This window comes from Orcinus orca, chromosome 1 (genome assembly GCF_937001465.1).
Source record: "Orcinus orca chromosome 1, mOrcOrc1.1, whole genome shotgun sequence".
NCBI classification, from domain to species: domain Eukaryota; kingdom Metazoa; phylum Chordata; class Mammalia; order Artiodactyla; family Delphinidae; genus Orcinus; species Orcinus orca.
The window spans coordinates 104308491-104320469 of NC_064559.1; the positions used below are offsets into that span (position 1 = coordinate 104308491).

At 43.8% G+C, this 11979-nt stretch overlaps 1 protein-coding gene across 1 annotated transcript; it reads left to right on the forward strand.

Annotated features, from left to right (window-relative positions):
* The first annotated feature begins 6222 nt into the window (after positions 1-6222).
* MCL1 (MCL1 apoptosis regulator, BCL2 family member) lies at positions 6223-11254 on the forward strand. Its single transcript, XM_004285155.3, has 3 exons — positions 6223-6996; positions 7342-7589; positions 8280-11254. The coding sequence occupies exons 1-3, from the start codon at positions 6306-6308 to the stop codon at positions 8394-8396; spliced, it is 1056 nt and encodes a 351-aa protein (XP_004285203.1). The 5' UTR covers positions 6223-6305; the 3' UTR covers positions 8397-11254.
* The last annotated feature ends 725 nt before the right edge of the window (positions 11255-11979 follow it).

An 11979-nucleotide genomic window follows, 5' to 3' on the forward strand; every position in this document is an offset into this window, starting at 1 on the left:
TAAAAACATAAATGGTATCAGATGGTTTGTGTTATTCTACGTCTTCTTTTTTCACTTAACATGATTCAGAGACCATTTCATATCTGCACATATAAAGCTATCTCACTCTTTGTAGCTGCTATAGTAAGGATCCCATAGTATGAATGTATCACAGTTTATCTAACCATTCTGTTGTTGGACATATAGATTGTTTCCAGTTTTTTGCTATTACAATGTTTCACAGAAAATTGAATTGAACAATTGCAGGCTCCACTGTCGGAGTTCACAGAGGAGAAGTCTGAGTTACATATCCCAGGCCAAGAGGAGAAAAATTAAAATTGAGTAGTAAACCAAGTTTACTACCCCTTTCATGGCTAGTCCCCTCATTGTTGTTCCTTTTTTTTTTTTTCTTTCTTTCTTTCAAGAGCCTCTTGGCTAGTCTTGGCCCTTTGGTCTTACATGTAAGTTTTAGGATCAACTTATCAATTTCCTTATCTAGAACTGCATTTAGTCTATACATCATTTTGAAGGAGAACTGACATTTTTACAATTATGAGTCTTCCTATATGTGAATATGGTTTGTTCTCTATTGGGTTTTGCTTAATGTATTTCAATAGAATTTTATAACATTCCCCATATATCTTTACACATAGTGGTAGAGACTGCTGGTTATGCTTCCTTTCTTCTATAGTAACAGAATCCTCAGTTTTTAGCTGGGCACACAGACACTCAGAATAAAGACTGTATTCTTAGAATAAAGACTCCCTTGCAGGTAGAAGACCATGTAACTAATTTCTAGCTCACAGGATATTAACAAAAAAAGGTATGCAACTTCAGGGAAGTGTCAATAAAGAAAGCTAGGGCTTCCCTGGTGGTGCAGTGGTTGAGAGTCCGCCTGCCGATGCAGGGGACACGGGTTCGTGCTCCCGGTTCGGGAAGATCCCACATGCCGCGGAGGGGCTGGGCCTGTGAGTCATGGCCGCTGAGCCTGCGCGTCTGGAGCCTGTGCTCCGCAACGTGAGAGGCCACAACAGTGAGAGGCCCGCGTACCGCAAAAAAAATAAAAATAAAGAAAGAAAGCTAGATACCCTTTGACTTCCCTTTTCTATTGTATTTCCTGATGGTTGGAATGCAGCCGTAAAGCTAGCCGTCTTGGACCATGGGTAAAGCTAGCCGTCTTGGACCATGAGGTAGAAAAGTATGTATGAGGACAGCAGAACAACACAACAGAAGGAAGTATGAGTTCCCGATCATTATGGAACCACTATGCCAACTCTGGGTTTGTCAGAAAGGAATAAGAATGAATATTGGATAAGGCAACTAGCAATGTCTGTCACACCTTATGAAAGGCTACTGAACCCTAGTTTTATGCTAGTGTTACCTGTGGAGACTAGGGCCCGAAATTATCATCTTATAGGCAAAGATGATAGATTACAGTGTTGTGATGACAAGGTAGGAAGATACTGATACTGAAGGCACAGTATGAAAGAGTATGGTATTCAGTAAGAAGTGTAAGAAATGTCCAACTAAGCAAGAAGTTCAATTAATGATTTTGACATAAAAACATGAGATCAACTTTTTAGTGTGTGATCAAGAATAATCTTTAGAAATTATTTATGGTCACAGGGAGGAATGTTTGGGAAAAAATTACGTACATTTTAGAAATAAGGCAAAAAGATGACTACATGATCTTTTAATATCATGTTAGAGCATTTTCAAATAAGTCCACCTGAGGGTTACTAGATTACCTTGGTGAATGTGATTTTATTTGATTAGCACCCAGGAGTTTTACAACCCTCAAAAATTAGAGGATAATGTGATTGAGTATGGTATGAAGAAGCCTTAGAAATAGTTTATAAGCAAAAGATTAGCCTCAATTTAGAGAAAGAGAACAAGGTGCTCCAGTAGTTCTGGAAATTTCTATCAGTCGAGTAGAGAGTCTCCCCAAACTTGGGTTACATATAGGGCCTCAAAACAAAACAAAAGAAAAACAAAAACGCTGCTTTATTAGGCTGAGGAATAAAAGGGTTGAGTAATTAAGAGAGACGGTAAGGATAAGAGCAAGAGATTTTTTTTTTAAGATTTTTAAATATTTATTTTATTTATTATCATTTATTTTTGGCTGCATTGGGTCTTCGTTGCCAGGCGTGGTCTTTCTCTAGCTGCAGTGAGCAGGGGCTACTCTTCGTTGCAGTGCACAGGCTTCTCATTGCAGTGGCTTCTCTTATTGCAGAGCACAGGCTGTAAGCACGTGGGCTTCACTAGTTGTGGCACATGGGCTCAGTAGTTGTGGCTCGCAGGCTTAGTTGCTCCACGGCATGTGGGATCTTCCGGGACCAGGGCTCGAACCCGTGTGCCCTGCATTGGCAAGCAGATTCTTAACCACTGCACCACCAGGGAAGCCCAAGAGCAAGAGATTTTTAATTAGGAGGGAAGGCAACATGAGATATTAAGTATGCCCAATTTCAGGCCCCAAAGAGTGGAGAACAAGACTATTAGAGTGGACTTCCCTGGCTGTCCAGTGGTTAAGACTCTGTGCTTCCACTGCAGGGGGCAGGTTTGATCCCTGATCGGAGAACTAAGATCTCACATGCCGGGACTTCCCTGGTGGCACAGTGGTTAAGAATCCGCCTGCCAATGCAGGGGACACAGGTTGGATCCCTGGTCCCGGAAGATCCCACATGCCACAGAGCAACTAAGCCTGTGCTCCGCAACAAGAGAAGCCACTGCAATGAGAAGCCCGCGCACTGCAACAAAGAGTAGCCCCCCACTTGCCACAGTTAGAGAGAGCCCATGTGCAGCAACAAAGACCCAACGCAGCCAAAAATACATGCATAAATAAATAAATAATCGATTCCACATACCTCATGGTGCGGCAAAAAAAAAAAAAGACTATTGCAGTACATCTTAGATCCTATATTAAGACCTTTTCTTTGTCTATTTTGAAAGAAATTATGTAAATGAATTCTCTGAAACAAAGGCACATTTTAAGGAGGAAATGTGCTCACAATTTGGGGACATTTCAAAGGATTCATGCCTACAAAAAAGAATGACATAATCAAGATGTCAACAATGCTTTTCTTTTCCGGTTCAGGATTGTGGCCAATATAGTTATCCTAAGAACAAGAGCCATTCTTGATATGCAGTGTGTACAAATCCAGAGGCTCCTGTGACTCTGAATAATGTTACGGATCAGAAGACCTTCTAAGTGAAGTAAAATTTGCTGAGGACAGGACCTCCCAGACATCCTGGAAACATGCTGACTCCTTGCCTCTAAGCTGCATATATCCTTTCCCCCACTGGTAAGAGTAGTGGCTTTCTAGGGCAGTCCATCGTAGTCTAGAAGGTGGTCTACCTGTTGATCGTGTATAATATGGATGCCTGTTTTATGATAATGTCACACTTTGTTCTTTCATCCTCTTAGTCATCAAGCCCTGTAGACTCTGCCTCCACAGTGTCATGTTATTTTTTCCATTTCCACTACCACCACCTGAGTTCAGGTCACCAATTCTTTTTTTAAAAATATTTATTTATTTGGTTGCACCAGATCTTAGTTGCAGCAGGCGGGTTCCTTAGTTGTGGCATGCTAACTCTTAGTTGCGGCATGCATGTGGGATCTAGTTCCCTGACCAGGGATGAACCCAGGCCCCCTGCATTGGGAGTGGAGTCTTATCCACTGTGCCACCAGGGAAGTCCCTAATTCTTGCCTATCACATTGCAGTAGCCTCCTAATTTATTTACTTCCAATCCTTTCTCTCTCGATCCATTCTAAAACAATTAGAGTAATGAACCTAAATTAGAGCACATATCATGGTACTCTAGTTCTTAGAGGTTCCCAACTGCCTAGAAAAGTTCTAAGCTCTTCAACTGGCTTTCAAAGCCCTCAATAATATGACCCCATCCCGCTTTTCTAGCTTTTGTATATCCCATATTAGTAAACATTCAGATTTATCCATTCAACAATGGAGTGTTTGCCATGGGTCAGGCATAGCTAGGGTTACAAAGGGAAACACGATAAGTGTCCTCATCAAGTGGACAGCCAGTGGAAAAGAATAAAACTGAAGAGAAGCCCACGTGGAAGAAGGAAAACCAGGAGAGTATTGTTCCCTAAAAGGCACATGAAGAAAGTGTTTCAAGAAGGGAATGATTAAATACATGTTAAATACTGCTGAGAGGTCAAGTAAAATGAGGACTGCAAATTAACCACTGGAGTTTAGTCATGTGGAGGTCATTGCTGACACTGACAAGAATGGTTTCAGTGGAGTGGGGGGAATGAAAGCTTGATTGGGGTGGGTTCAAGAGAGAAGAGAAAGTAAGGAGGCTGAAGATTTTTGCTACAAAGGGGAACATCAAGAATTTAGGTTCTAGGGACTTTCCTGGAGGTCCAGGGGTTAAGAATCTGCGCTTCCACTGCAGGGGGCACAGGTTCGATCCCTGGTTGGGGAACTAAGGTCCCACATGCCGTGCAGTGCGGCCAGAAAGAAAAAAAGAATTTAGGTTCTAGGGAAGGCTTTCTAAAGATGTGAGAGAGAATATCAAGTTTGTATGCTGATTGATGAAATGATTCCATAGGGAGAGAGAAAGTGATGATGCAAGGGATAACTGCAAGTACTTGAGTAGGCAAAGAAGATGGGATCCAGTGCACAAGAGGTTGATCTGAGATAGCAGAGAAGGTTCAATCATTTTAACTGCAGGAATAGCAGAAAGGATGGAAACAGAAGGAGTAAATTAGTAGATTTGGTGGTGAGAAATGAAGTTTTTCTCTTCTGATTGCTTCCATTTTCTCAGTGAAGTAAGTTAACAGCTGAGAGTGAGGAAGGGAGGAGGGAATTATGGAGGCTTAAGGATAGAAGAGATGATGTGCACTAGTCACCTTGGATCACAGGAGAGTGAGTTGATTAAGGAAATGCAATAGGATTACTGAGCACTTGAGATTTCTGGCTATAATTAAGGTGAAACCTGCAATGCATTTCTTTTTTCAGCCTCTGAAGAAGAAAATGCTTTTGCATGCAAATTTGCTCAACCTCTCTCCCCTTGATAAAATCGCATTCTAGAAAGCAAAGCAGAAAAAGCTACCTCTTCCATAAAGTCTTCTTCCTCTAGCTCTCCTAGCCCAAAGTGAATTTTCCAACCTCTCAACTCCAATATTAAGTTGTTGATGCCTCCTATAGAGCATAAATTCCATCTCACATTATGGTTAGTTGCTGTGCAAGACTGGAAGTTCCTTAAATAGAGAAACCATTTCTTATTCACTACAGCCACAAGATGTTTCTCTCCATCCTCTCTGCCACATATAAATCTCCATGGTTCTAGGTCTTGCCCAAATACATAATTGTGTGGTATGGATGCCCTATTTCCTTACTAAATTGATATTTTCAGGAATAGGAACCTTGCTCACCTTTCCTGCTTATGTCCCTCAAATATTTTGCTCTTGAATTTTAGCTATTATTATTTTTACAGGTCTTTTAACAAAAAGAGGTTGCTTCAATTAATGTAAATTCATACATACGGTATATACCAGGATCCTTGTCCTCAAGGGGTTGACCGCTAGAGTCAAATGTCTCAGAAGAGGTGCTGACAGAGCAAGGCTTGTATGTAAATAGCACCAGAGGGTAGAGATGGGGAATGGGAGAAAGCAAACAGGGAGACAGGAATAAAATTTAGGTGGAGCAGAACAATTTCGTTTTTTCAACTTACATAAAATGATTCTATAGGGCAGTCCATGGAGCGTCCCCATTTCCAAAGAGCTGAAGATGTGCAAAATAACTACAGGTTCCAAACAGTGCCCTCTTATTTATCCGTATTATCTAAGACTGTTGTTCCCCATCCGTGGCAGAATTTACTCATTCCCTTTCCTCAAAGTCTGAGAGACTAGATGGTTAAGACTTTGGTGTGGGGAAAAAACCTCTGGCACAAAAACAACAGCAGGGGCTCGCAAATCAGGGTTCAGGGAAGCCCAGAGAGATCCATTATTAGCAGGCCCAGGTGAGCGCGCGGCAAGAAAGCGTACCCACCAGCCCAAGCGCCTGAGCCGCCGTTACGTAACCGGCCGCGAGAGGCTCCGGAGAGCCGGAAGCCCCGCCCTGCCCCAGGCCCCGCCCCTGCCTTAACCCGCTGGTTAGGTGTCGTGCGCAACCCTCCGGAAGATTCCGCCCTTTTCACCATCTAAGGATATGATTTTTTTTAAGAGTTGCTGACGCCATTGCGTAGGACTGGGCCCTAAAACCGTGATCTAGGAGCGCCTCTCTCAGTCGTTACTTCCGCTCTTCAAGATAGCTGCAGGGGTCTCCCCCATTTTTCTCAGTAGGCGGCGGCGGCGGTTTGAGATGTTCGGCCTCAAGAGAAACGCAGTGATCGGACTCAACCTCTACTGTGGGGGGGCCGGATTGGGACCGGATAGCGGCAGCGGCGCCTCCGCTCCGGGAAGGCGGCTTTTGGCTGCAGGAAAGGAGGCCACGGCCGGGCGAGAGGTAGGGGGAGGGGAAGCCGGCGAGGTGATTGGCGGAAGCGCCGGCCCGAGCCCCCCGGCCACTCTCGCGCCCGACGCCCGGAGGGTCGCGCGGCCCTCGCCCATTGGCGCCGAGGGCCCCGACGTCACCGCGACCCGCGCCAGGCTGCTGTTCTTCGCGCCCACCCGCCGCGCCTCGCCGCCCGAAGAGATGGAATCCTCGGTCTCCGACGCCATCATGTCGCCCGAAGAGGAGCTGGACGGGTGCGAGCCGGAGCCTCTAGGGAAGCGGCCGTCCGTCCTGCCTTTGCTGGAATTGGTCGGCGAGGCCAGTAACAGCCCGGGCAAGGACGGCTCACTCCCCTCGACGCCGCCCCCAGCAGAGGAGGAGGAGGACGAGTTGTACCGGCAGTCCCTGGAGATTATCTCTCGATACCTCCGGGAGCAGGCAACCGGCACCAAGGACGCGAAGCCACTGGGCGGGTCTGGGGCCGCCAGCCGGAAAGCGTTAGAGACCCTGCGACGGGTCGGGGACGGTGTGCAACGGAACCACGAGACGGCCTTCCAAGGTAAGGGGGTTTTTCGCGAAGGCCGCGCTGCCTTTTTTCAGCTCTCTGGACTCACCCACCTTTGGTGGGTGGAAACCGAAACGAGTCAGTGTTGAAACGACTCTCATCCTATTTCTGAAACCAGAATATTCTGGCCGTGAGTCATTGTTTCCACCCACTTGATTCTTTTGGAAATGGCAGCTCTGCTCAAAGCCCGGAAAGGGTGGGATGTCAATTTTCAAGTGGGATCAGCCTGAGTTCTATAGAGCCCGAATAGCGATTTCCCCCGCCGTGGGTGGGCAGGCGAATCGTGCCCTGGTTTAGACAAAGAGGCCGTGAGAACCTGCATGCTTTTCTTCCTCTCAGGCATGCTTCGGAAACTGGACATCAAAAACGAAGACGATGTCAAATCTTTGTCTCGAGTGATGGTCCATGTTTTCAGTGACGGAGTAACAAACTGGGGCAGGATTGTGACTCTCATTTCTTTTGGTGCCTTTGTGGCCAAACACTTGAAGAGTATAAACCAAGAAAGCTGCATCGAACCATTAGCAGAAAGCATCACAGATGTTCTCGTAAGGACAAAACGAGACTGGCTAGTCAAACAAAGAGGCTGGGTAAGTTTGCTTTAAGGTTGAGGAGGGGACTTGGAGTGGAAATGAAATGGAGGATTTTATAGAGAAAGAGGGGATAGCTAAAGGTTTTTAAGATGCACAACTTGGTTTTCAAGGCTCTGACTTTGGACCTCTGGTTGCTTGATGTTGATTTAAGTAGTTGGTCCTTAGAGATGGTATGACTGTCTTGAATTGTTGTATCAAAAATCCTGGGTTTGGGGCTTCCCTGGTGGCGCAGTGGTTGAGAGTCCGCCTGCCGATGCAGGGGCCGCGGGTTCGTGCCCCGGTCCGGGAAGATCCACATGCCACGGAGCGGCTGGGCCCGTGAGCCATGGCCGCTGAGCCTGCGCGTCCGGAGCCTGTGCTGCGCAACGGGAGAGGCCACAACAGTGAGAGGCCCGTGTGCTGCAAAAAAAAAAAAAAAAAAAATCTTGGTTTTCTGTAAGCTGTTTTACTGGTTAAGAAATAAGAATCACCTGGGCGTGATAGCAAATACATTTTTGAGCGTGCCCCACCTCCCTTTTAATTGCATAATGTGTCTCCTTTGCAGTCTGGGGATAAATAATAATTGGTTCGTCATTGCGTTTGGGGGGGGGGAACCTTAGATATTTTAATTCATCTTTTCTTTGTAAATAGTGTTTTTAAGCCAGTGGAAGCCCATACTTGAAACTGTGCTTTTTGTTTGTTTTCTAGGATGGGTTTGTGGACTTCTTCCATGTAGAGGACCTAGAAGGCGGCATCAGAAATGTGCTGCTGGCTTTTGCAGGTGTTGCCGGAGTAGGAGCTGGTTTGGCGTATCTAATAAGATAGCCTTTTAAGTGCAATAATTGACTCTTAACCAACTCCAGCCACCAAAACCACATACGCCTGCTGTGAAATCAGATGTATTTATGAAGTTGGACTTCAAGCTGTGCAGGCCATAACCTCCAGGAGTTCTACTCCAGCAACGGAGAAAAGCAAGCGGCAGGAGGCTTATGGCTAACAGGAATAAATACATGGGAAAAGTAGTCCCTCTTGAAGAGTCACTGTCTGAAAGAAGCAGAATTCTGTTTCAGCAACAGGCAAACTTTGGGAGGCCACGGAGGAGGACTTTTAGATTTAGTGAAGACGGTAGGGTGGAGAGACTTTAATTACCTTGCCTAGAACAGGAAAGTGGCCAGTAGCCAGGCTAGTCATAGAGTTCATTAAATATGCCCACTGAATCCATTAACTTCTATAGTGTTAAAATAGAAGCACTAACAATGCCAGCGTCATGTGTAAAATGGATTTTAAGCTACAAGTAATAGAACCTATGACTAGAAGCCTCAACACTGTACAACAGAGTGTGAAGGGAAGCTTTATCCTCTATAATTAGCTTTCCTAGATGTGCTTCTTGAATAGAAAGTCCAATGCTCAGGATGTTTATACCTGTTCTACTTTGGCTTGGTTTGAGTGATTCCTAGTTTATTAGCCTAGTGTCATGGCCAAGAATACTTGACTTAAGGCTCAATTACAAATCTGGAATATCCTGTTTTTAAGACAAAAACTTGTAATCGTCTGTAAAAATTGTATATATTTTTACAGAACATCTGTTTGAAATGTAAAGGGAGAAAAGTCTGAAATTACATTAGTTTTTTCATACCCTTTTGAAATTTACAACTTCTGTAGTTAGGAACCTGTTTCTTATAGCTTTTTCTATTCTAAATTTTGTGCTAGTCAGTTCTAGATTGTATACAGAACCAACTGATGTAATTGTATGCAACCTGGTTGTAGTACAACAATTCTGATTCATAACTATGCAGGCTTTAATTTTCCTATCTGATTTTGGTAAGTATTTCTTAAATACCTGTTTGGGGGTTTTTTGTTTTTTTTTTTAACCTGGGGCTGAGAAATTGAGGAATGGAAATTAATCCTTTCACATGTGGGGTTTCAATAATTGAGTCAAGGTTTTAAGGATTTATTGGGGGGGCGGGGCACACAGGCTGATGACTTAGAAATAATGGGCTCTGATTGGGCAACTACTCATTTGAGTTCCTTCCATTTGTCTTAATTTAACCGGTGAAATTTTAACTGAGTTCATGAGCTCATCTTCAAAGCTTTTGCTGAAAGATTTTCAGCTGTTCCAAATGGGACTTATTAGGAGTATGTATAAAAAGAGCACATTGGGTGGATGAGAGACATTTGATCCCTTGTTAATAAATTGTACAATGATGGCTTGGAAAAGCAGGCTATAGTCTAACCATGGTGCTATTACTAGGCTTGCTTGTTAAACACAGGTCTAAGCCTAGTGAGTTAATAAAACGAATACTTATTTCATTTCTATTAATGATTCTCAAACTTTGTTTCAGATTTTTGCATTGGCATCTCTATGGACTTCAGACTTGATGTTTTATCAAACTTACTGTTTATTTCCTATCCTTCCTTGAAATATTTGCTGCTTGTTCGGCTCCCTCTACAGATATTTATAGTTCCTACAAATTTACCTTGCCATCCCTGAACTCTTACTAGCCCTTTTAGTTTTTGGCACTAGGAACCTAAGTGACCGCCCAAGGAGTCCACAGACCTTCATCCTTCTTGAATTTTATCCTTAGGAGGTGGCAGTACAATGGGTGCTGACAGTAACAGTGACGAGGTGAGAAGAGTCCCTTTTCCTTGGACTAGTATCTTATTGGTTGTTGCTTAATCCTGTCTTTGGGGAGAAATTTTCAAAATCCCCTTAGGGATTTTCAGAGGAGGGGATGATATCTTAGGTGACTTCCTCTGGTTCTTTTGCATTTGAATATGCTCACTTAAAATTATAGAAATTGATGGGCTCTGTTAAACCTCAGAGTTATATAAAAGCTACTAGTAAACTGGAGAAAACTTTTATAGTGGAACCAGGGTCATTTTGAAACCTTTAGCTTCTGAATGTGACCTTTAGTATGTGGACTCCAGACAAAAATAGGCATGAATAAAATGACTAAGAATGTAATTAGGGAACAATTGCCCTGCCCGCCCATCTCCAAGCCTTAAGGTCATCTAGCTAGAGCTATTTTTATCTGTGTATTTATCATTCTTGATCATAAACCACTTATTTATATCATGTCTATCTCTAAGGACCTAAAAGCACTTTATATAGTTAATTAATCTTAAGATCTAGTTAAGGTGACTAAAAAGGCCTGTCTCCCCATAGCCAGTTATGGAAATAAGCACAGAGCTGTAGCTTGATGGAGTTTAGGGGCCCCACTTCCCAATTTACTAGGTGTGACTGCTGAAATGTAGATGAGAATCTTCAGTTGCTATTTTGGGTCACAGGCTGTGAGGGCTTAGGGAGCCCAAGTGCTTTGGGGCAGGGTGGGTGATTCTGTAGGGAGAAGAGGCACATGTTTTAAGTGCTGACTAGCTGCATAGTTCAGGCAAATCTTCCAAAATAGAAAGAGAGGGGCTGCCTGGAAAGATGGCTCTCTCAGCAACTTCTGTCTGTCTGATGCTTCTCTCAGGGAAAACCCTGCAGTCCTCTAGTGTCGTCTATGTACATTCTGTTGGGGGTGAACACCTTGGTTCTGGTTGAAACAGCTAATGCTGTTGACATCTGTGCCAGGAAGGGTTAGGACCAACTACAAACTAATGTGGGCTGTAAAATGTAGTGTGTTTCCCTAACTTCCTGTTTTTCCTGAGACGAAAATAATAAATCTTTTATTCAAATGCAAGGTGTGGTACGGGTGTTTTCTAATCAATGCCTGTTTTCCTTCCCCCTCTTAGGCAAGCATCTGAGGGAAGTTAGCTGAACAAACAGGTATAGGTGAATTAACCAGCAAAAGCCCCATAAAACTGATTTGCCTTAGAGCAAAGGTCAGTTCCATTCAGAATAACCCCTTCTTTCATTCAAATTAGAGCTGTTGGGCTTTTTTAAAAATATTTTTTTGGCCACGCCACACGGCATGTGGGATCTTAGTTCCCTGACCAGGAATCAAACCTGCACCCCCTGCATTGGAAGCGCAGTCTTCACCACTCGACCAGCAGGGAAGTCCCGGGCTTTTAATTACATGTATTACTGTTGTACTTTGGAGTAGTTCAAAAGTACAGCAGTATATTTTAATACAAAAATCATAATCCCCATCCCCATTTCTTTTAGTCACCAAATGTTGGTATAACTTGGGGGTAAGAGGGTTCACTACAACAGTTATTGTATCTCCCTATCTCACTCAACCTTTTGAGGTGAGTAAAGGAGCTAGAAGAATTAACACCCAAAGTTAAGTTTCCATAAGGTTGTTGGTACTAATCTTTAAGTGCCTTTCCCCTTTCCTCCCAAAAAGGAGGTGAGAATAGGCAAGTCAATTTCAGAAGCCCTATCCTGTCTTTATTTTCAGCTACCTTGAAAGGGAGGGGAATCACCATGGAAATGTGCAAATATGAGGTTTGCATATTGGTTTTA

Bases quoted from the DNA above. Each gene is read 5' to 3' on its own strand.
- MCL1 (XM_004285155.3), top strand. From the start codon at position 6,306: ATGTTCGGCCTCAAGAGAAACGCAGTGATCGGACTCAACCTCTACTGT. The intron at 6,997-7,341 runs GTAAGGGGGTTT...TCTTCCTCTCAG, and splicing joins CCACGAGACGGCCTTCCAAG to GCATGCTTCGGAAACTGGAC. The intron at 7,590-8,279 runs GTAAGTTTGCTT...TTTGTTTTCTAG, and splicing joins TAGTCAAACAAAGAGGCTGG to GATGGGTTTGTGGACTTCTT.